Source organism: Plectropomus leopardus, chromosome 10 (genome assembly GCF_008729295.1).
Source record: "Plectropomus leopardus isolate mb chromosome 10, YSFRI_Pleo_2.0, whole genome shotgun sequence".
NCBI lineage: Eukaryota > Metazoa > Chordata > Actinopteri > Perciformes > Serranidae > Plectropomus > Plectropomus leopardus.
The window spans coordinates 20,159,422-20,184,808 of NC_056472.1; the positions used below are offsets into that span (position 1 = coordinate 20,159,422).

The 25,387-nt window shown below is 38.7% G+C and overlaps 2 protein-coding genes and 1 long non-coding RNA gene across 4 annotated transcripts; 1 reads left to right on the forward strand and 2 right to left on the reverse strand.

Moving 5' to 3' along the window:
- Positions 1 to 1,286: 1,286 nt before the first annotated feature.
- Positions 1,287 to 5,320, reverse strand: LOC121949184 (endothelin receptor type B-like). Its single transcript, XM_042494804.1, has 7 exons — positions 4,904 to 5,320; positions 4,644 to 4,756; positions 4,250 to 4,454; positions 3,811 to 3,951; positions 3,095 to 3,228; positions 2,895 to 3,003; positions 1,287 to 2,054 (listed from the first exon to the last, which is right to left on the reverse strand). Exons 1-7 carry the CDS (start codon positions 5,318 to 5,320, stop codon positions 1,890 to 1,892), a joined length of 1,284 nt encoding a protein of 427 aa, XP_042350738.1. The 3' UTR covers positions 1,287 to 1,889.
- A 2,277-nt stretch (positions 5,321 to 7,597) lies between these two features.
- LOC121949183 (glutamate-rich protein 6-like) lies at positions 7,598 to 18,144 on the forward strand. Its single transcript, XM_042494803.1, has 13 exons — positions 7,598 to 7,871; positions 7,956 to 8,010; positions 10,002 to 10,123; positions 10,233 to 10,276; positions 13,136 to 13,243; positions 13,400 to 13,516; positions 13,700 to 13,860; positions 14,121 to 14,179; positions 14,305 to 14,450; positions 14,564 to 14,625; positions 14,752 to 14,907; positions 17,511 to 17,739; positions 17,908 to 18,144. The coding sequence occupies exons 1-13, from the start codon at positions 7,598 to 7,600 to the stop codon at positions 18,142 to 18,144; spliced, it is 1,770 nt and encodes a 589-aa protein (XP_042350737.1).
- Positions 18,145 to 21,469: 3,325 nt separating this feature from the next.
- On the reverse strand, positions 21,470 to 23,567 carry LOC121949185. Of its 2 annotated transcripts, none has more exons than XR_006106215.1 (3): positions 23,394 to 23,567; positions 21,878 to 22,008; positions 21,470 to 21,654 (listed from the first exon to the last, which is right to left on the reverse strand). It is a non-coding gene; the product is annotated as an uncharacterized LOC121949185 (long non-coding RNA). The 2 variants fall into 2 exon arrangements; XR_006106214.1 differs by having other exon boundaries at positions 21,878 to 22,013.
- Positions 23,568 to 25,387: the final 1,820 nt, after the last annotated feature.

The window sequence follows — 25,387 nt, forward strand, 5'->3', positions numbered from 1 at the left end:
GTATATGGACACAGAGGGAGTTTTCTGTCCATAGTCTCTGCTCATTTTATCCATGTTTGTGCAAGTTTTCTGAAACCTCACAGATACAGACAAAATGAAGCAGTACTACTGGAAAATTGCGGGAGCACTCTGGCGAAGTTCAGGCGAGATACAACCATAGCAGATGACGATGACGCTTGAAAAACAGCGAAATGGAACCAGTCGACAAAATAATTTAAAGAATCCTGTCCTCACGTTGCAATGTATTCAGCGGTCTAAATGACCACCACCATCTACAATGCTGTATCCTTTAAAATATACATTATTATGACTTCCTCCACTGTCACCTCAGTTACTGTTGCCTGAAACTTTTGACGTTTGAAACAGATGTATCTATTTTCGTATGTAAAGGGAGAATAGATAAGCCATTAAACATCACACCCGTCACGCCTCCTCTGCTCCCAGGATGTTGACATACTGACTGAAATCACACAATGAGGCAGAAACGTGGTTTAAATCTGTGTAAAAAAGCAAAAGCGGCGTAATGAAGGGACTTCATAGCCACCCTATTGTGCAATCTCTGTGTAAAAAGGGATAGGGATTCATTCAATGACTGGGTGTGCCTTAAGACCTTTTCCCCATGGGGCTCCGTAACATTTTAGGGCAGAGTGTAAAGGTAGATCAAAGAAAAAGGACTTTGGGACGTCAAACTCTTACGTCAACAAAGGTTAAAAGACCTTTTGAATTGTACATGTGGAAAATATGGTATTTTTTATGCCATGTGTGCTTAAAAATAATGACGGTACTGTGAATATGTACAATACTTTACTGTAAAGTTTAATTGGCTTCAGAAAATATCACAAGGTCATATCCTTATTACATGTCTCTAGGCATCACATAACATCACAAGCGTTCACACGCTTTTATTCAAACAAACAACTGAATCTTCAAACAGTTGAGGGCTGTGCTCTTTACTTAGACAAGATAAACTTTTAATAGGCATTCCAGCGCTCAGTATCAAGACAGTTTTGCCGACTGATACAGCATTAACTGGAAGAACAGCGCTCTATTTGTGCTTGCCTTGTCCTGTGACAGGAAGACCTATCAGGTGCTCATCTCTACCCCCCATCCCCCCCCCCCATCCCTCTCTCCTCCTGACCTCATTCTGTCATCTTCGTTTTCCTTCTTCCCCACTCTCAGGTCTTTTATAAAGTGTCTCCATGCATTACACATTTAACAATGCATTAAAAATAGGCCACCATCAATCAGTCATTCAGTGGCGGAGACAGAATCTACTTGTGGCACCAATTTGATTTTTCTCTCAAGGTTCAAGAACGAAAGAAACACTATAAACTCCTTGTGTATACGGGGAAACTCAACAGAGATGAAAACATGCATTTTATGTGCTAATAATACACCGTACCCCATAAAACCCACCGTGATAATTTTGAATTCCCATTTGCTTGATTTCGTATGGCACGCTGTCTTTCCAGAATCCAGAAACAGAATCGGAATAATACATATGCAGGCGGTAAGCCGTGACAAGATTTCTGTTGATGGCTGCCAGGTTAACATCGTGCCCAAAACAGTGATTTGAGAACTGTGATGCATGATACAGGATAGGTACTAGGTAAAATCTGATGTAATGGTTGGGAGTGAGTCAAGCCCCCGGGGCAAATAGTCTGAACAGTCTGACTCCAGGTTGCTCATACCAAAGCAGATGTTCCACTGACGACAGCAGTACAAAAGACAGTGCTGCCTGTTATTCACAAGGTATTTTATATTATTAGGACGGTATGTCACGGTTGCTGGGCTACCGATAGAGCTGCTTAGGTACCCGCTTTGATAGCCCTATATATTTTTGAGAAGGAAAGACTAAAGAACTCACAAAGTATTTTCACTGAGTTTTGTTAACACAGTAAGGTGTTCTCGTGCCCAGGTAGGGGTGTGGAAGTCGGCTTGGGAGCTTTGATGCTGCAGCTCTGCTCTGAGGCTTGATCCTGCATTCTGGACTTCAAAACAGACTCGTCATGGGTAACAGCTTGAAGAGGTAGACACCGACTGCACAGACATGCCTGAAAGACCACACACACACAAGCACACACGTACAGAAGACATTTGGTTAGAGAACAACAAACATTTACCATCAGCCTGACGTGATGAAAACGGCACATTATGAAGTTTATCTGTGTGTGGAGTACAATCTGAGTGAATGCGTGTGTATGTCTTTGAATAATGACCTACAGTAAAAAGCCTTGTTGCTTTAGTGCAGAATTCAGAGAGGGCATAATAGAAAGCTGCTCTGTTTTATTTCTCTTGGTAGAGACATTTGTTGAGAGTAATCTCGAGTCTGGATTGTCTTTTAATTAAAGGAAAGGGATATATTAAAAAGGAAAAACACATTCAGAAAATGTAAAAACAAAATAAATGCAATATAAAAACTGTTATCGGAGAGGGAGAGTATTTCTTCATGCAGTGGGGTGCACACAAACTCAATGACAGCCCAAACAAATCAAAGTATGTTTTAGACATGTCCTTCTGAGCTAGTAATACAATAAAGGCTTTTAAAGAAATTTTCCCTTGAAAATTGCCTTGAAGCCATATTTTTTTCTTCCCCATAACACATCACTCTGATTCAGTGACAAACTGTCTGGTAGATTGCCAAGTGTCTGTTTTTTTTCTTCTTCAGACGATGTTTTTCCAGACCATTTTCACTTATTACCCCCTCGGGTCATTGCTCGCTCCGGTCTGGCCGTTTTACAGACATGACTCCATATGTCCTTGATGACACACATGATAGCTCATCCAATGAGGATCACAATGCTTTCACCCCTGCTAGATTTGTCTAAAAGTGAATAGTGCCCTACTTAGGAACAAGTGGAAAAAAAACAAAAAAGGACATGACTGTATCTTACCTTGAAACATCTTTTAAATCTCTTGCTGACTATGTACAATGCAATAGGGTTGATGCACGAGTTGAGCGATGCCATATTAATGCCAAAATAGTCTAGGACAAGAAAGACACTGAAAATGAAGAAGAGATATTAATGAGACAAAAGAACACAGACCAAATAATGAACAATGAACAAAAAGGCACTAAATTTTTCAGGCTCACCTCAGTAGTTGACACCTGTTGGGGTCTTTCTCATCATATATGGTTGATTTCAAGATTCTGCTTAGGTACAAAGGTAACCAGCAAAGTGCAAACACGATCACCAGGCAGAAGACGTTTTTTGCGATTTCTCGTCTCTTAAAAAAAGTTATGACAGGTGTTAAAGCTGATGTTGCACTAAAACATGAGAAATGTGCTAAAAAAAAGTTGCAAAATCTGCTAAGAGTAACACTTCACCCACAAACTGGTCATTTGTATGTCAATTACTCAACATATGTTACACTGAACTTGAAGAAAACGCAGCAGTGAACAAAGACTCCAAAAACGGAGAAAATGCTTGATGAATTTAACAACATAAACACATAACATCAACATATCAACAAGTCGCAGGCCAAAGCTACTGAACCGTGTGTGACATCATTAATGCAAAAGTGCTTTAGGTTTTAGTGAAAATTATACAAATGGATAAATGAGACTTAGATAATACTACACGAGTTGTGTGAGAGTTTGTAAATGGATGTTTTGATATAGTTTTGCTGTTGTTAAATGCGGCCCCCATTATCGCACATTAAGCAAGAATTTTCTCAGTTTTTGGATTATTCGTTCACCGAATAGTGAGAAAAACAAAGTCTTCTTCACAAATTGACCATAACATAAGGTGAGTAACTGATACACAAATGATCATTTTGTGGATGAAGTATTCCTTTAAAACTAATTACCTGCTTGGTGTGGTCGCTTAATGTATTCTCAGTATTCTTCAGCATTTTCCTGATCATGAGCGTGTAGAAGATGGCGGTCCAAGCCAGTGGCATGCAAAAGTAGAAGCCAAAGAGCCACCAGTCCTTTACTGATTTATAAAACTGTTGATTAAACATGACAGGAGCCCACAGTCAGTCTGTGCTGCAGAAGACATGATGATCTGTGGTTCTATGTTACAGCATGCATAAAACAATATCAGAGACATACACATATAGGTTTACGAGGACGTCTACAATACTGTGTGGGCATTTGTGGGATGAAGTTGTATGAAATAACATTGGAGCCATTATTCGTTTCATTTCCTGTCAGCACTTGTGAAATGATATGAAAAAGACAAATCAAACACGTGTTGATCTGTTTGTTTTATCCTGTTGCATTGGCTGGATACTCTTACAATACCTGCATGAATGGTGAGGTTTGCATGGGATGAAGCAGACATATTCTCAGATGCTTGTCCTTATAGTCCATTGTTATCATATCAAAGCCGACAACTTCAGGCACTGCCAGCAGGATAGAAATAACCCATATCAGAGTTATTTCGATTGCTGTCCACGCAGAAACCCCGATGCCTTTGATTCGATTCCAGGATACTACAGCTCGGTATCTGCAAAATCAATGGGAAAATGTTATGGCTTGGGGGACTTTTTGTCTGAAATAATAATACTTTTTTTTCAGTTAAAGAACATTTCAAGGGCTAATGCTAAACAAATCTATCTGGATGATGAAATACAGATAGCAGCCAGAGAACACTGTTTTCTTGTAGGGCACAGGACAGTGCTGCTTATCTCCGTACCTGTCAACACTCAGAGCACATAAGCTCAACACAGTAATTCCAACAGAGGTTTTCTGTATGAAGGGGACGAGTTTGCACAGCACCAAACCAAATGGCCAATCTTCTGCCATGAGCTAGAGAAGAAAAAAACAACAGACATTTTCAGAGAAAAAGAAAAACACACCCACAATCAATTCAAGGGGAGATTGAAGTTTTAAAAAGAGCAGAGAACAGAATAAAGTGCAACACTGTTTTCTCATTGTGAGAGGTGAGTAACTCACCCTGTATGCGTTGATTGGAATGTCCACCACAATGTGGATTAAATCCCCCAGAGCAAGACTCGCAATGAGAATATTTGGGCCACTTCTCATGCATTTGTTTACATATATGATGTTCAGCAAAGCTGAATTTCCCACTATTCCAGCGACAAAAACAACAACAGAGACCACTGTATGGACATATTTGAAGGCAACTCTGATCCCAGCGGACTCCAAGCACATGGGAGGGTGCAGTGTTTTTGGTCTGGCTACTTGGGGTGGATGAATTGAGCTGTTGGATTTCTGTTTTTCCAGTATTAAAAGACCAGGGGAGACCGTTTCAGAGAGTTCAATTACAGGCAACGGCTCTGAATGCTGATCACCGGCCTCTCCTCCGATGAGAATATTTCCCAAACAAAGAACGAGAGCAATGGTCCACATTGTTGATGATTCTCTCAAAAGACCCTGAAATGTTTTCGCCAGCACTGAAGTGAAAATGAGAGTGAAAATAATTAGCGCAGCATCTCAGCCTTGAGATTTGCATCAAAGCATTTAGGTGAGGTAAAGGATTCATTTAATTCACTGATCAAAAGGCAACAATGAAAACACAGCACGGATACAATATGATACACTGAATTATGCCAGCTTACCTTTAGATGCACACATATAAACTCTGCATGAAATGAGTCTCTAATACCAAAAGAATAGGCTGTATATTCAATACAAAGCACTGCTATACGACTACTTTGTCGCAGCACCTCCTGTAAAAGTTAAAGCCCAGCAGAGGTAAATCAGGCTTTTATAGACTTAGGTAGACTAAGGTATTGTTGTCAGCATAAGTCATAGATCTGTCAGTAGTGACTGTAATTACTTCCCTTGATGCATCATCCTCAATGAAAGGATGGTGGTGAAGTGTATGTCTGTTATCACAGAGTGAGGTCATTTTATACGCTTCAGTAGGGGTATTATCGTTGTTTTCAACTCTATCACTATAAGATGGTCATTATCTAAATCTAAACAACACTAAATCTAAACAATCCAATTACCAGCATTAATGTTGGCCCTGTAGGTTTTGGAAAACCACAGATATGTTTAATTTGTGCTGTTCATATGTTGCAGAAATGGTACTGTGCAAAAGCCTTAGGCCACCTTAAATGTTGTTATTTTAGCAAGGTTATAATTATCATACATATTAATTTCTCAATAGTCTCTTTACTACACACAGGAAATATGTATTATGTATTAAAAACGCAAATATATCAGAATAACATAACTTCAACGGGTGAAAGTTGCAAGTATTTAGTGTGACCTCCCTTTTCATTTAGCATATCTTGAACTCTCTTAGGCAGACATTTTGAGATAAACAATACTAATCTTCTGGTTGAATTCAAGACATGTCCAAAGCTCAATATTGATCGTTTGAGCTACCTTTTGTTATGGTGATACAATTCTATGTTTCACACTAAATATTGACTTCAGTCTGAAGAAGCCATTTTGTTCTGACTTTTTTAGGGGTTTCAGTGTATTGTACATGTTTTCTGTATTATTTGTTTGTATCTTAATAAAGAGACTGAGAAAAATAAACAACTTTGCTATATCAACGAATTTATGATGGCCTAAAACTTTTGCACTGTACTGTATGTTGAATTTTCTTTTTACATTTCAATTTTCAATTTTATGTTGTGACACTGTGTTTAACATGTGGTTAGGTGTAGGCATAAAACCACTTGGTTAGGTACAAACATTATGTTTTGGCTTAAAATACCTTGTTTTGGTTTGTCTGTTTTACCTTTATTTGTCCAGCTTTGTTGTCTTTGTTCCAATGGTGCCATGCCATTGTTTTGACGGCCCAAAATTCTGCAGCCCCATTAGTCTGAAAAATGTACCATTGGACCCAACGCCCATTTGTCCTACAGCCCATTATCCCCAAAACAAACGGCCATTGCTCCGAAGTCCCATTTCTCCAAAAATACACACTCCCTGCAGTTAGTGTCAGTTTCCCAGCAGCGTTTGAACAACAGATCCAAAATATTTTTCACAGATCCATCCCTGCTTTTCCAGCTGCTTTTGTGCTACCAAACATGCCAAAGCCAAAAAATTGTCTTTTCCTAACCATAATCAAGTGGTTTTTTATATCTAAACCTGACTACAGTTTCACCACAGGGTAGTTGAAAAATGCAATATTTAGAAGTAAAAAATAATATACAAATGTACCTATGCTTGATTGAAACATACAATGTGAACAATTCTCAGGGGGATGGGGTGTCTAACTGTAGGGAGTGTGTATTTTCATTCTGAATTACCTCACTTTAGTAATGTTGGTATGATACGTATGAAACATACAAATGTAACATATCCAGGTTTTGCAGAAACATACAATACCAACATTTCATTCTGGCAAATGGGCTGATCTAAATGTAGTAAAATATCTATTTCAGTGAAGAGATTATGGGTTTTTTTTTTCTGCTTAAGCCAGAGAGCCTCTATCACTAAACTTAGAAGTCATCATTAGTGAATGTAATGGGAACAGAAAAACTGTCTCCAACAACTTTATGACATTTTGGATGTACATGAGTTTGATGCAAAACTACTGCTGGGCAACTGCTCTTGAACAATAACAAAAATGATACAAACGGAACAGTGCAATATTCAGAGAGGGCCCTCTGGAGATTTTACTTCAGATAACATATCACGTTTTTTTATGTTTTTTTTTTAAACATGAGTCAGTCCTCATCCTACCAGAGAGAGTCTGCCTCTGCATCTCCTGAGAGTCCCAAAGAAGGTGACTTCTCCCCTCGACAGCTTTATGACAACCTGAAGAGCCTTGAGGAGCACGAGACAAGTGACAACCAGAAAAATCCCATTGTTAACATCATAACCGACAACTACTCCAGCTCTCTTTTGAACGCTCAAATCTGTGCTCCGCTAGTGGCAAATGACCTTGGGAAACTTTGTGCTGGCATGATTCCACAAGAACAACCGATTAAGAAAAGTGAGTTGGATTTGAAAAAGTATGACAACTGTTCACAGCCAGGCTGTATATGTACTCTATTATTACAATTTTTTTCCCATATAGATCACTGGAGGGAACCAAGATGCTTCAGTACATCATCGCCTATGAAAAACAAGCCGTAAGGAAAATGTTTAGTTTACAGTAACGTGTCTGAAAGTCCTAAAAACTTGCCTGAACCCAGACCATTGAATCCGCCCACTCCACTAAGTTCGAGTTCAACAAGTTGACTATTCTGTCTGATAATAAGCAACCCATATACATGATAATTCAATCCATTTAACATGCCCTTAAGGATTCACTGTCTTTCTCTGGTTACCATATCATTGACCTGCATTTTATACTTAAACCCCCTGTGGTATTTTTATTACTTTTTGATATGGAGTGCTGTTGAATTGATCAGAAACCAGTTTATGATGTTTTGCCTTTGCTCTACTGTGCTGTTCTTTTATGGACATACAATAGTAGTTTAGCTAGTCAACTAGTCAAAGCAGTTAGAAAAAAAATTAAAGGCAAAAAATAAATAAAGCACTAATGCTGTTATCTGATCCACCCTAACTGAAGTGGCATAGTCAAAGTGAATGCAGTGAATGCATTTGAATACATGGATGGTTGAGTTTATTACAGTTGGCGATAACCCCTCCGATGGACAGAGGTGGTCTATGATGTGAATATTGCTTAGTTTCAAAGCACGAGTCTTAATTTACATTATGAGTTGCACTTACAGATTATATACATGTCTGTGAAAACACGGCTGCTTCACTCGCATGGTCATCCTTGCACCATAGAAGATCTGCAAGTTTCAAGCTGGGCACCCAAGATTAGTGTCACTTACGCAGCATCCGTCCACAAAATTCTAATAAGCTCATTCTTGAGTACAAGTGAACATTTTGTGATAAATTTGAAGAAATTCCCCAAGGTGTTCTTGAGATATCATGTTCACTAGAATGAGACACATGTAAAAGGTCACAGCATCAAAGAGCTTTCATTACCAAAATCTGATCTGTTTTTTTTTGAGTCCAAGTGGACATTTGTACCAAATAAAAAAAAAATCCCAAGGTGATCTTGAAATATTGCAATCACGAGAATGAGACAGAAGAGGTCATAGTGACCATGACCTTTGACCTATGACTGTGGAATCCTATTAGCTCTTCAATGAGTCCAAGTGGACATTTGTGCCAAATTGGAAGAAATTTCCTAAGGCATTCTTGAGATACTGTATTCACAAGAATGAGACACGCAGAAATGACAGATGGACGGATAACCCGAAAACAAAATCCCTCCGGCAAGGGCTACCGCCTGCACAGAGACATAAAAAAGCTTGAAAACCATCATTTCTATCCCAGCATGCATTGTGTGAGTTATATGGTCCTAAAACAGGCCACCAGTTTATGGAAATGTTTAATATGTATTTTTTTAATTTATACTGTTTTTTTTATACCGATTTATTTGAGCTTATCGACTTTATTGTCTTTACTTTCTCTATGCTCATGTCCTTTGGCCTTATTCTTTTATTTTATGTTGCTTGTCTGGTTTTATTTTCTGTTCTAAAGCTGCAACATTGTTAAGAAAGGTGCTATATATTATCAGGTTTATTGTTGTAATATTATTATATCAGGGCTATAATGAGGCCTTAAGTCCACTAAATATATCTCCCTCAACTTTAATCTCCCAAGCAGGCAGCTGTACCAACCTCTGTATCTGCTACCTAACCAGCACCAAATCTTCAGACTAATAAACTTAGTTACTAACTAGCTTTTGAAGTCAACAAATACAAGTTAAACACCAAACAATATTTTCTTAAGAGTTGATAAAAAGCAAAGCACAGCTGAAAAGAGACTTCATAATGGACTTGCATTCATCAGCTGACCAGAAATATTACTTCAAATGCCTCCAAATTGTTGCTAACATTGCTCCATGTCTGGTGAATGTATAAAGAAGCAACTGCCAAAACAACATAACGAGATGATGATAAGTCAGATGAGTTTTGTAGCTGGTTGAGGGGTTCCTCTGCCCCCAAGAGGACAAAAATCAATTACTGTTGAGCTCTAAGATGAATAGAGTTGTTCTGGAGAGGCATGCTTTGTCTCCTGTCTCTGTTCTCCTGTGCAGTCTGGTCTCACCAGAGTTCATGGAGGTACTAGCGCTGGATGGAAGATTCATTACTTTGGCGAGCGCTCAGACCCAGACAGATTGGGAGTGGGTGGAGCAGAGCCTCTCTTTCAGCTGTCAAGGTAAGCCTTGTCATCAGTTTGGGTGCGAAGGGGTCACCTGCGCCTGCCCCCTCTTGCCTCTCATGACTTAGACATCTGTCAAATTCCCAATTATCTCTCTCTTGTGCAGTTCAAAAGGAAATTGAGGATTCCCAGTTGTTGCAGACAGAGGAGGTGAGCATGGACACCGTCACTGATTCTTCAGAGGTAATCTGCTCATGTGGCTTATAAATGTGGCTAATAAGCATAGTCATGTAAGGTCAGTTCTGTTTATACAGCACAAAATGTGTTGGTAGAAATAAGTACATTTACTCAAGTATTGTCCTTTTTGAGATACTTGTACTTCACTTCAGTAGTTCAATTTTATGCTACTTTTTACCTCTACATCTATACTGATGTTATATCAATATTGTGATATGATACAAACAGGATGCCCTTCTTGCTCAGTGCGACTATATGCCCCTTACTACTTTTAGGGATGAAAAAGTACTAGTTATACTCCAGTAATGGTACTTTTACTTTAAAAAAAAAATTATTCAAGAAAATATGGGTCAGAATGCACTCTGAGGAGACGTTACTGCACGTTGTCTTTCTTTCTTTCTTTCTTACAGGGGCTGTTGGTTGTTGAAACAGTCTACAAAAGCCTCATTTCCAAAACCACAATAAGTCCCTTATCTATAAACAGCACTTTACAGCCTGTGCACATAACTTGTTATTAGCACACCAGTGATACTGGATTTTTGGGGTCAATGCCAATACTGATATTGGGGAGTAAAAACTTCCAAAACTGATATACTGGCTGTCATTACATATATGTATGCAACAATGCAATTATCCCTCAGATATGGTTATCAAATACTTGGGACAAAAATATCAAATGGAGACAGGATATTTTAAAGATCGACAATAACCTTAAAATGACATCAGTGCACCGAATAGAAAACTTCAATGGGAATTTGATATTTCCAAATTACTCTAAACAATTTTTTCTGATTTTTTTTCTGTTGAAAACAAAGTTTTCATATCATGCATATTGATACCAATATATCTGTGATGCACCAGCATTGGCCAATAAAATCGGCTTATTAGTATATCTTTCGGGCTCTACTTATTATCAATTCTAAATATATCCTACAACCTCTGTCTTCAGTTTAGCCCCAGTAGAATTAACCAGAAAAGAGACCAAACTCAGACAATAAATAATAGAGAGCCATGGACACCGTGCAACAAGCGTTATTAGGCTACAGAAATTAAATAGCTTTCTTGCTGAATCAACAGCAGAACAAAACATCACTGAGGCAGATAACAAAGATGTAGCCATAAACAACCTCCACAGCGGCTGCAGCCACAATTACACACATATCTGCAGAGCTGCACAGCCTTTATGCAGCCGAGCACACACACACACACACACACACGCACGCACGCACGCACGCATTTCTAGGCAAGACAGTGCATGCTGAAGTTGTACTCACCTGTGTGTACTATGAAGTCCTCCATAATCTGCCCCAGGTTCAAATTCTCTGCTCCTTCATTCTCAAAATATAAAATAACTGGTCCACTCAGCCTCTCTGTCCCAGTATTACCAGTCCACTCATAACTGGTCCACTAAGCCCCTGCCTCCTTAAAGTTCTCCAACATGTTGTACTGACAGAGATTCAGCAGTTACAAACGGCAGAAAGGCATCAAAAACCTCACTGAAGGTAAAATTGTTTGGACGTACAAGTAACGCGAATGGCTCCACCACGCCAGCGTGATGGGCCACATCCGGCGTGCACCTGTTGGTGACGTAACATATACGTAGCGTGCTGGCCAGGTGTATTAACCCCTTGAACCCCGAACAAATTGGCTTGATCTCTTTCAAAAACATTGCAAGAAGGTGACAAGCAAGAAGAATTTCCAACAAGAATTTCAACAATGACTGCTGCTAGATGTTTAGTAGATTTAACAGTTACAACATTATTCTTTTTTTTAGTACCTTTTTGAAGGTATTTCTTTGTTGTTGTTTTTTTCTTCTTTTTTTTTTCTTTTTTACTTTTTTGTTTTGTGTTTTGTTTTGTGTTTTTTGTTTTTTTTTTAAACAAAATTCTCATTTTTGGGTCGTTTCTTCTTTCATTGGTTATTGTCTTCTTCCCATGTTTTTTGAAGAAATCCAGCTAATTTGCTCATGTTTCAAGCGGTTATTTTCATCTCCATTCATGGCATTGTTGTGCATTTATGTAGGCAACTGTTCACTAATCCCAAGCTAGTGAACGAACACATCTGAACGGCACTTTTCACGTTTGCTGAGCAGCGCCATGTCTTGCTGCCATGAGTGTTTCTGACAATAAGCACATACAGTTTAAAGTAGTTTCACTGTACATGTACAGATAACGACAGCTAAAATGATATTGTAACACATTGCCAATGCCTTTCTTATTCATACATTCATAAATTCAATAAATGTTTTTTCTTTCAGAGGTTTGCTAAAATCCTCTTTGTAATCCTGGCCTGTTCAGAATGACCCTTACTATGTATGACCATGAAAAAGTTGAAGCTATTTCACTCTTTTCTCAGTTTGGGAGAAAAATGAAAAATTTCAAAATACATTCTAACCCACAAAAATGTCCTTGTGTTTAAACTCCCATGCATTTTTTTTTTTTTACCAAAGGTTTGCTGAACCTTTCAATGTAATCTTTTTTGGAATGACTGACAGTGACCATGCGGAATCTGAAGCAGTTTTACTCTCTTGCTCCAAACTAAATTGAAAAGTTGGCAGCCCTCACAAAAGTACACAAAAAAACCATCTTTGCTATGAGTGAATGTCATTCATTACCTCCACCCCTGCTTTTAAGGAAAAGACCGGCATACATTGCCAACACTGCCAAAATCGCAAATTTGTCTCGACAAAGGCATTGCAATGTACAGTATGCAACACACAGATTGAAGGTCCCCCTGAGACAAATTTGCAAGCATAATTTTATAGCCTATGTGTAGCTTACATCCAACAGTCTGTACAAGTCTGGGTTTCTTAGTTTCTTGTTTTCACATCAGGAGCCAAAGGATGAAAAGAAGCCAGAGATGGAGCATGAAATACCTTGTGCGGGTCTGCCTCGTCTCATAGCATTCAAGCCAGAGCCAAAACAAACTCATGTTGAAAAGGTACCGTCGACTTAGTTCTGTATCTCTATATTGCCCATAGTGCCTGGAAATGACAGTGATAGCCTTTTTCATTTTTCCACAGTAATAGCAGCGAGTGGAGGCTATAATATCTGAGGTGCAGAGGTGATTGTGAGTGTGTTTTTTGCTGCACTGTAGGTTCCAGAGGTTGAATCTAAACAGGATGCGCTTCTTGCTCAGTGCAACTATTGCCAGCAGCTCTGTCAGCCCTTCATACACAGTGAACTGCTGGAAAATAAAACCGACTCTGAGAGGGTGAGTGTAGCTGGTTTACCTCCAGCAGCAAAGTGAAAATAAATTCATCAGAAATAATGACTGTTCAGATATAACCTTGACAAAATCATCTCCATTTGTGGTGGGAAAAAAGGCTTACAGTTGTTGAGCACTCCAAGGAAAAAAAAGAAGGTGTGATGTTATCATTTTTTTTCTTTTATGCAGCTCTTTTGTTGCGAGCAAGCTAAACATATGAGAGAGCTTATAATGGGAGAGAGAGAGAGATTGGCACAGAAGGAGTCAGATAGAAAGATTGATGTGAACCTGCATGCCCCCTTCATGAGTGAAGAGGAGAGGGAAGCTGCTAAGGAGCAGGCGAGGGATAGGTGAGTACGCTCTGTTGCCCTCTGCAATTATTTTATATGATCATGTGGAAGGCTGCCAAGGACATACATGTAACTGCACTGTGCTGCATATATGTTTATAATGATTGTACCGTACTTGCATGCAGTAAAGAGAACTCTATTTCTCTTAGCAGCATGTAAAGTGACGTGTTATCTGAATATGTATCTTGTGCCCTCCATAGTCTATTGTACATTTCTTCCACATCTGAAAAAATAATTTCAGTTTCAATTATTTACGGTAGATTGAGACTTGCACAACTCAGGAGAGAACCCAAAGAAGAAAACTTGGCTATAGAATTGGGTAAGTTTCCAACCCGGGGCCTCAGACTAGACAAATTAGTACAAATGAAGATATGGAGTGTGCAGTCTTTCACACTCCTCATTGAGAAAATATCAATAAATGGATATTCTCCTTTTTCTGCTCAGGCCATACTGAGATCAAACATAAGACCTCCTACAAGCTGTCAGAAGAGATTCCCTGCATCAATGATGAGCCTCACATCCCGCAGATAGATATCAAAAATATAACTGACTTGTTTACTCTACAAGAAGAGACAGATGGTGAGCCAAAGGTATGTTTGAGTGTAGTACGGTCTCATGACATTGCTGTAATAGGGACCTACATCACAATAAGACAGAAATGTGATTCACTATTTTTGCTTCACAGCACAAGAAAGTCAATAAGAGGTTTTACAAAAGTGGAAAATGTTTTCTCACCTTGTGTCCAGATGGAACAGGTAATGTTTTGTATCCTTTTAAGAAGTGCGCCAAGCGGAAGATCAAGGTTTAGGTCAAAGTACTTAATGAGAGGGCGCACATTTGTTCCCTTTGATAAAAGGTTTGCACAGTGTTAATGTTCCCTAACAGAGAGAGTTACCCTTCTGGGAAAGCAGCCATTATAATATCCTCTGCAGAAGCTGCTGACTTCACTTACATAATCTTGGAGGACAAGGACATGGCGCCCAGCATCAAAGGCATTTTCTCAAATAAAGGCCACGCCACATGCTATCATCCCAGTGGAGCAATGTGGTAATTGTTAGTCTATAACAACTGCTATTAAAATCATTTAAACGAAGCTCTTATTAAAATATGGCCTTAAAATATAGTTCTACATTTGGGGAAACATGCTATTTCACTTTCTGGCAGAGTTTGATGAGAAGACAGATTCCACTCTCGTATGTGCACAGTACATAAAATGACAGCCAGCAGCAGCCAAGCTGTGTCTGAATGTAGCAAAATTCGCCTAGCAGCACCTCAATAGTTTAATCTTGTTTGTGCTTTCCATACAACCCTTTGGTTTGCGTACTGCTGTTTTGGGTTTGGCAATTTGGACTGTTGCCATCTTTAAATTTTTAGCGCCAGAAGTTGAAAATTTGGATATATGAGGGGTGAAACTGACTCACAGACCGACTCTCAGCCTTTAAAGCCCAGACACACCAGGCTGTTTGGAGAGGTAGTGGGGACAAAAGCTGCCAAAAAATCGCACTTGAACAAACTGCAAAGACTACAGTTAAGAGCCACTTAGCGTGAGAGGAAATAACTTCATAGCAGCTGGCAGCAGTTTTAATTTGTTATTCCAAAAAGTGAAACCAAGAGACCAATAGGAGGGATTTAAGACACTGGTTAGCCACGTTAACACATTCAACACAACCCGATGTTGAAATAATAAATATTATCGTTAGTAATCTTACTAATGAAACAAGTTGTTTTTTTTATCTCACACTATTTTGACTTTACCTGCGTGGTAGGACCCAATTGCAGCACAACAGAGCAGGTGAGTAGTTGGTAATTACCTTTAATTAATCTTTTGGCAGGTTGAATGGAGACAAGGTGAGTATAATCAGGTTGCAGGTAAGCAGGGACAGTAATCAGTTCTGGGGTTGAGCAGAGTTCGTAGAGCGGCTGGGGTGAGCTCATGTTCACAGGATGGTTCAGAGTTAGAGTAGGGAAATTGTGAACGTGGATTGGACTGGCAGGTGAATGTATCAGGTAAGTTGCAAGAACACTTACAGCAGGGAGCTTGTGGGAAAAGTGGTGACTCCAGAGAGGGGCAGGCAGGGCTCGTGGTCAAGGGGGAAGCAGAGTTGGCGTCAGGCAGACGGGCAGCAGAGCAGACGAATCCAGTAGGAGCAGGCTGCGGGATCAACGAGGACAGGTGGGGAATCGATGTACCATCAGAACAATTAACACCGGCAGCACTCACACGGAGGAGATGGCCAGAAAAATGGCGATCTCTCTTGAAGGAGCCAAAGTAGTAGAACACCGCACAGCCGCAGGCTGACGAGAACCAGGAAGTGCACAGGCAAAACTCGTGGTCGGAAAGAGAAGGCTGTTAGGTTTACCGAGGCAGAGACAAGGAGAGGTGGTCAGAGGCGAGCCGAGTCACAACCAAGAAAACAGTCTGAGAGAGCTGGAAGGTCACGCATGGTAGGCGTGAGTGGAGCGAGGCTGCTTAAATACTGGCTTGATTGGAGATGAAGAGCAGCTAGGAGCACCAGGTAGAGGTTATGAGGCTGATGAGGGGCAGTGGCCAGGTGGAGGGAGAGGTGGGGGAGGAGTAAGTGGACAAAAACCCACAGCAGCAGGAGAGAGGCAGAGCACGCTGTGACACCGTTTGTTTGTTTTCTTCAATTCTGCTTCTCCTTTTCTAAACTGAGCTGAAATGCCAATCAGAGTGATTTCATTCACAGCCTTCTCCAACAGCAACTTAACACGCTGAATTGGACGAAAAAAGCCATCCAGGCCATGCCAACTGTGCAGGGCACACCACAAAAACAGATGGGGGGCAACAGACGGGCAACAGGCGTTTATTGAGGGCCTGTCATTGACTGACATCTAAATGTTGACTTTTTATGTCAGGACCCTAAAAAATGAAACCAGTGCATTAACCCCCTTCACAGTTGTCATGCATAGAGAAATTAGTTATAACAACTAAAACTGCTTTTTTTGTGCTATACTGTAAACATGGCATTTTAACATGGGAGTATACGGGGACCTTCAAGTCAAGTGGCCATTTAATGAACTGCAGATTTTTGCAGTTTGGCATCAGTTTCAGATTTCAGTTTTTCAGCCACGGGTTGCTTTTTGGTAAAAACACTAATTTGTGGTGGGTTATGTGCCAGAATATTTCTTGACTAGGGGAAGATGCCAGGTAAACAAAGATTCCAGGTCCCAGATTAAAAAAAAATCTGGCACATATCTCTCTAAAATTACAACTTTTAGATTTTTTTTGTCTGGATTAATCAAGCGAAATATAAAGTTTAATAGGTGAGCTTTCGATGTGCTGGTAGGTGTATTTTGTCATGTTAGGCTAGCTGTTTTCCCTTCTTTTATGTCTGTATAATAGCTAACTGGCTGCTGGCTGCTCAGTATATTTAACAGGCAAATACGAGACGGGTAGTACATTTCCCAAAATGTCAAACTATTCTTAGAACTTAATCAATAAATAGGAATGTAACCGAAACGTATTAGTTCAATTTAAACTGCATCTTTTGTTTTGTGGACACCAAATGTTTAAGACCTTTTAGGTTTCTTAAATTCTTCTTGACAAGAAATGTTTTTTTTATTAACCTGCTGCCCTCATGCTACAGGCCAGCATGTGTGTGTTGTTAATCTCTGTGGTGTGTCTGAAGGTTAAATCTGACCCCTGTTGGAGGTCTCTACTTCAGTGAGACGGGAGCTTTGAGGAGACGCTGGAATTGGTTGTATCATGACCCTCATGTACGTAACCTTCCCTTCAAGCCTCTAACCTTTGTCCTGGGCCCACACATCAGTGTGCGCATACACTCAAAAGAACGCATGTGCATCACCTTCGCACACAAGCAAAACATCGTGCACTTCAATGTGGGGTCAAAGTTTAAGGTAGGTAATAAAAATAGCCCTATGAATGCCAGTGCAGCCTTTTGTTTTTGTCTTACTCATGAAAATATAGGAGCCTCCATGTCAAACTGTATGCAGCCAATAAAGCAGTAATTATTTGCAATATCTGCACAGAATTCTGGACAACTTGTTATTTTTCTTTTAATGCAGCACATTTATCCCGAGAGCCGTGACAAGTCGGTGCAAGACGTTCTGGAGAGATATATCCAAACGAAGAGCTCAGAGATTTACTCTCTCCTTGGCAGGATGCAGACCTGCATGTCCCACCGCTCTGCAAGCCTGAGCAACATTAAGCCACATTACAGTTTCATTGCCCAGACGCAGCAGCTTAGCAGACAAATGGAAAAGGAGAAGTCACCCAAAAAGATAAAGGCCGATGTAAATTAAGAGAGAAATACAGAATTGGCAAAAGCTGATATCATTTATGGCTGTGTTACAGTTTATAGCCTTATATTATTTAAAACATCTTGAGTATCTGGTGCTTATAGTCATTCATGGTAACATTCAGGCTGTAAAGCTTGAGCTCTATAGAAAAAGAATTACGGAAGATTGGGTCAATTGGTTTAGAGAAAATAAAATCTCTTAGAGAAGATGCACTTGTTGTCTAGTGGAAGAGAATAGCTACACCACAGAAGTGAATGATGACCAGAATCCAATTAAATACCTTACTTAACAGCGTGACCAAACCAAATTTTCTAAAACCTGACTTCTTGTTGCAGCTATTATAGCTTTTGTCCTTGGTTTTCCAATAGAAAAACAAAACTTGTGGGCTGCATTCTGTTGTTTACTTTAGAGCACAAACAAATCGGCAACAAAAGCCAATTCACCGTAAACAACCGTAAACATATAACTCCATTCTTCAAGTTAAAAAAACACTTCTTCCATCACATCTAACAGTGGTTTCTTTGCATTTACTGTGTATGGAATCCAGCTACAGACAAACTACAAATAGCAGTATTAATACAGGGTTCCCACACATTTACATCGACAAAATTTCAAAACTTTTTGCAAAAGCGTGGATTTTACTGTGTATATGACACTTGTGGGCCCTGTTACGGTACCTTTGTATACACAGGCAGATGAGTCTCACTTCCCGTTACAAACACCGCCATTCTATGTCACATGTACACGTAACCAGTCATGTAGGGTACGGCTGGGCTGGCATTAATCATGAAAAATGAGAGCCATGCAAGTTTTCCTTTTAAATTGAGCAACAAATAACAAGTTTGAGTTAATTTGCTCTACTTGACATAGCACACCTTCTGGTGCGTCTATTGTGGATCGCAATGGCGAAGCTGAAACAATATATTGTGTTGCCCTAAGTTGATACATATTTGAGTTACTTTGTGTCAACAGCTAACTTAGAGAAAATAAAGTTGCATTTTTGTTACGTTTCATGTAGGTTTATACCTGGACGATCACTGTAACAATTTCATTACACACAATTCACGATTCCAAAAATGTAAGGATGCAATTATTTGCAAATTTGTGTATTCAACATGTCCAAAATTCTTTCATTAAACATATTTCCGATGCAGCTATTCACATAAAATTTAGACCAGACATTATTAACTCAATAAAATCTAATAGTGTTAAAAAAAATTAAAAAGTGTTGAGGAAATCATAACATTTCAACCCATAAAAATGATGTGCAAGTTAAATGGCCAGGGGGAAAGTATAGAAAACGCTAGCTGAAATTTATTTAATACTTTGAGAAGCCTTTGTTTGCAGTGCCAGCTTCAACACACTTCCTGTATAATGAAGTCAATCTCTCACAGTTGTCAGGTGGGATCTTTAAAACTGGAAGATTTTAGAGGGCCTACTTCTTGAATCTTGTGAAATAAATTTAACTTTAAAAACTTCAACAAGTAGTGTCCTTAGATCCCAAACACGTAGTCAGTGTTGTCAAAAGAAAAGACAGTGTAACACAGTAAATATGCCACTGTCCCATCTTTTTTGGAACGTGTTGCAAGAATAAAATTCATATCTGTTTGAACACAAAACATCTTCTCTTTGTACTGCATTCAACTGAATATAGTTTGACAAGGATTTGCATTCTGTTTGTATTTTGTTTGACACCACTCCTAACTTTTTTGAAATTGAGGTTGTAAATAACCGCTCAGTCAGACGTGTCCTCACCACTAAACCTAATTTAATCCTGGTATTGCATTACTTTTTTAAGTTTTATTGTTTGTTTGGTTAATTTGATTTTTGAGGAGTGTAAACACAACATAACGTATTTGCAAATGCTCATTGATACACAGAGATTAGAGAACTATGCTTTTAAGGGGTGCTATTTTTTCCATTTATCGCAACCTCTTTACATATTGTAGCCATAACTTTTAATAAAAATTATACTTTTTCAATCAATTTCTTACCGATGCAAACAGATAATACATTTTTCTCTACTAGGGCTAGTATGGCATCTGATTTTCACTCGACGATCATCGTAGCCAAAAAACTTCATTATAGTGATATTATTGCAATATCTATAGAAAGTTTGAAAATAACAGTAATGCCTTCACATATTTAACTTTTGTTGGCTGTGATTTTTGTCTCTTTTTTGGAAAATAAATTAAACTCAAAATATGCCTGAAGGGAGATGGAAAGAATCTGTAACCATAGCTGTACAAAATTAAGCAAAGAGAGCAATTACACTTAATGGATGGTGAAAAGAAAAGCAGATGGCGTTGGGGAAGGGAGATGAAGTAAGAACAGAAAGAAATGGAAATGATATAAGAGGACATATATTATCACATGTGTATTATTAACATGATATTAATATTTCATTTTTAAATATCATGGCTATTGTCAATACCAGTACGTTGCGATACTCTTCTCTACCAAAAGTTTGGGGCTTTTATGCCGTTAATTAGTTTACAGTCGAGAAGAAGTAACAGCTGTGAGAAACAGAGAGAGATTAACACCAGGATTCCTGTGATAAATAAAGCATGTACCCTTATTAAAATATAACAGATACATCATGGTGTACATCACATAGGCTTTTAACTCGCCATATTCACGTTGTGTCAAAAGGTACCTGCAGTGACATGTATAATGAAAAGAAGCAGATCTGGAAATACATTTTTAATTTACTTGATGGTAACATTCTTCTACTCTCCTATAACTGGTCTGGTTTTCTGGTTCAATAGCAGACTACTGTAATGATTTATTTCCATTATCTAGTTACTATATATGGTCCACTGGCAGACTGTTAATTAGAGTTATTTCCAGGCTTTTTAAATTATTGAGCTCATGTGGCAACTGCATGTGGGTTTGTGGCTGATTTACACTTAAGTTTTTTTTGTTTTTTTTTAACAGCAATTGCAGATGCTAAAAAACACTGCAGGGATATTAATAATATTCTCTTTTCCTGCTTTTCTCTTGCTTTCTGTTGAATCAGATTTACATTTGCTTTAGTGGTATGAGCATAATTACACACAGTGTTGCCCAGGCACAAGGTTTGCAATGTCAGTATGATAATCCAGATTTGTATTATTTTTTTGTTTAGAAATAGGTAACAAATTGTAAGAACATTATCTAAAGAAGTAAAATGACTCATTGAAAACATTAAAAAATATACTGTTTATATATGATAAGCAAAGTCATATACTGACATATGGATCATACCATGTCATTTCATTCGAGATGGTATTGTGCCAGAAAAATTTAACACTGGACATTACGTATGTGTACTGCTTGCCTTGTTATTTTGAGTTACATTGCTCTTGTATAGTTTCTATTTTCATTCTTATTTTTAATGACACTTCTAATCAGTTATCTTTTATTTTTCTTTATTTATCTGCGCTTATTTCTGACCTTGAACTGCTGCAGCACCTGAATCTCAATAATAAAAGTCTCATCTTGAACACCCGAATGTTATGGCAGCAGTGAGAACTGTAGAAGAAAAGAGATCAAATGAAAAAAACAGGCGGATTTTGCAGCAGCTCAGTACAGTTTTCTCATCCTTTTCCATTTCTGTTAATGATTGTGCCACAGTAACAGTTGCTTATTGTTCTAGTTGCTATGGCACACAAGCAGCAAAACATTCTGTATCTGAGCCAAGGTTTTTTTTTTGTTTTTTTTCTTTAATTAATGTATTTGTGGTTTATCTGCTCACCTGTGATTCACAGTGAGTCAAGGATATCAAGAAGATGATTGATGAGGGTGGTGGTGTGTTTCCAGAAGTGACGAAGATTCAAACATTTGACTCTCCAGGCAAATCAACAGAAATGGATTCGGCAACGGATTCTGGACTTGTAAAAAAACAGAGGTTTGGAAAGAAAAATGTCACAAATTGGCTTAAGTCACAGCATCATTGGTCTTGTGGAGCCAGACCTTTCTCCACAGCACTTTGTCAGCACCAAAGAAAAGTCCGTAGGCACCTTAGAAATAAAGTTAGTACATTTACTTCAACGGGTGGCACGTATTATCAGAATCAGAATCAGAAATACTTATTGATCCCCGAGGGGAAATTGCCTATCACCCTCCTACAGTGGAAATTTGAATTTCTTGAAACCAATTACAATTGTCTTGAGCGTCAATAAGACCAATGAAACTAAAAAAGAAGTTAAGGTCATGGCATCAGTGACAGCGTTTGAAATTTGCATTGGTGACACACTTTGGTGCCGCTTCTATCAAAGTCAAAGGGGCGGGCACTGATAATCACACTACAACACATATGTTTGTTGTTTCACTGTCGACTGAAAAAAACGGCCACAAAATTATCTCCTAATTGTATATGCCTCTGTTCATTTGGACCTTTATCACTTAAGAGATTGGTAAATTGGTAACTTTCTAATCTGGTTAACCGAACCTATCTAATGTCTAACCCGCCCCATTTCGTCATGACTCAATACGTAGCTTTCTTGCAGCAAACGGAGGCTTGAGGTGAATTATGCAGTTGCTGGGCAGACCCATGATCTATTTGGACAACAATAACAGAAAACTGAACACACACATTAAGATTTTTTTTTGAAAAAGTAATGTGTTTTTGTTTTTTTTTAATTTTGTGGAACTAGTTTTTAGTCAAGTTGAAACAACAAAGATATCATGTGTTACAGTGTCGCCCCGTGGCACCAAATTCTGTCTCAAACTTGTTTCAACAAATTTTTTCACATTATTAAAAAGGAATTGTAGGAGCGTTGTTTTTCACACTTGTAAAGTACTCCTACGTTGTATTGTTTTTCTCATATGAAAAGTATCTGTAATATGTACAGTTGTTTTATTTTGTAAAGTACACATACTCTGTAAGGAAAAGAAAAGACTTTCAGTTTCAAGGATCCCAAGCAAGTGTAACTTTATATAACATACATCTCCGTGGTGTTTGTTAAATTTATGTGTGTATGTATGTATGGTTGTATGTGTAAAATAAAAAAAAGTAAGTTCAAAAAAAAAAAAAGGAATTGTAAAGTGTTGCAACATTCAAATAACAAAGGAAAAATCAGCAACTTTTGGTTATCCTGGTCGCAAATTTGGTTTCCTATGATAGCACCAGCATGACCCGCCTTATGAACATTACGATTCACATACAACACTCATCGAAAGGCAGTTGTTAAACAATTGCATCCACCTCTGTGTGTATATTTTCGGCTAATTAAGCTGATAATAAAGAATTGGTTCCAGTGTGAGCTCACCTGAATACCTGAAGATCCATGCGTTTGACGGGGGAGTTGTCACCAGAATCAGCGTTGGTACACAGACTGACTGGAGACAAGAGCAGAAGTATAGTCAAGGTACTGTTTTTTCACATTTCATGCTAATTATCAATGTCTGACCTTGGCTTGTAAACTAAGGAATGTCAAAAACAATAATTTTTTCCTGCATTTGCAGACTATAAATACCCAAACCAAGACACAAGAAAAGCGCCTCCCATGAATTTGATGACATTTGAGCAGATGAGTGTGTCACGGTGTGGTAAATACCCAGAAGATGGTTTACAACTACAAACTCGCAGTGAGGTATTCTTGTTATAATCCCCCCCACACACCCTCCACCCCCTAACTGCAGTGATGATGTCCTTGAAAGCTTTGCTAGGACACTCAGTAGGAGCGGTTTCTCTGAACTTGACTCTTTATGTCATTAAACTCATATTTGAAACGCACTTTGTAGAGAGACCTTAGACAAATGGTGACTGAATGCAGTTAGCATATGAGGTCTTTGTGTGTGTTTTAGATTTAATTTCACTGTTGCCAAAGAAATGCTGAAGTTTTTATAGCCTTGTCTATCCTTGTCACAGTGTAAGTTTTATCTTGTGAAAGATGATATGACATGGTATCCAGAGATATGGTTTTGATTTATTCATGAAGCGCAAGTTAAAGACCTCAAAGAAGTTAATAAATTATGAAGTGTCTTTGTTTTTTCTCCTCAGAGCGTTCCTAAAAACATGAAGTCTGAGTTGGAGATATCCCCAGATAATGAAGTGTTGGATTCACTCAGCAAGGAAACTCCCCAAACTCCCGCAGCCTGCCAAGGAGAAACTGAGGAGTCTTTAACTAATCTGGACAAGGTATGGAAGAAAATGCCACTTTTAAACTGCTCCTTTTCCTTTTCTCGTATAAATATGAATTCATTTATGGAACACGCAATTAGTCTGCGTTTGTCTCGTATCAAAACTTGCCTGTCACTGCTGCTGCTCATTTCAAAACATGCCAGACTGTAACATGGGTTTTGAATACCTCATTAACGGGAATATTTGGATACTATGTATTTGTGACAGTGTCTTTTTGAGAAAGAAAATATGATTTCAAAAAAAGAAATAAGTGTCTACGCCAACCACTGTTTTCAGATCTCATCCTCAAGTGGATCAGACTCATCAGAGGAGTCGCTGCAGACTGTGCTGAACATTTGCTGTGAGCACTGCCAGCAGCTGAAGAAACCCCCAGTGACCGATGATCAGATAGCCAACAGTGTCGACCGAAAAGAGGTGAGAAAGTGAGTGTGCAAGTAACACTACTGTTGATATGATGACACGCTTGTGTTAAATAAAAACTGATGGAACTGAAAAAAGTGTGACTTTGCTCATTTTACTGAATGAAAAGTTACATTTAATGCCAGTGTGGGCAGCTTGGACTTATGGTTATTATGGAAGCAAATAGTAGCCATAATAATTCATAGCATTTTATGAGCAACCTGAGACATTAAACCTCTATTGAACTGACTTCTTCAAGTGGAAATCGAAATTACACAAAACTTTATAGCATGTCACTAATTTATAACCAAGACTGTGTGAATTTAAAAAATAAATGTCCTTAAATGTCCTTTTCTGAAATGCCCGGGGCGTATTATTCCGGCAATGTCGGTCTGTCAACCACTTCAGTCTACCATAGTCCAGATATGCTCAAGTGCTTTGCTTGGAGGGCACTTTTACAAAACACCAGGAGGCCAGGAGCCCCATAAGGGTTACAAGGATTTTCGGAAATTCCTAAGATTTTAGTATGTTTCTAGGATTTTAGGACAGTTCTCGGGCTTAGGACGTTTCAGATTTTAAGACGTTTCTCAGATTTTAGTACATTTCTGGCATTTTAGGACATTTCTTGGATTTTAGGATGTTTAGGATTTTTTGACTTTATTAGGATTTCAAGATATTTTAGGACATTAGGGGCTTAGCAAGGACCTCTGTCGGGGGTGG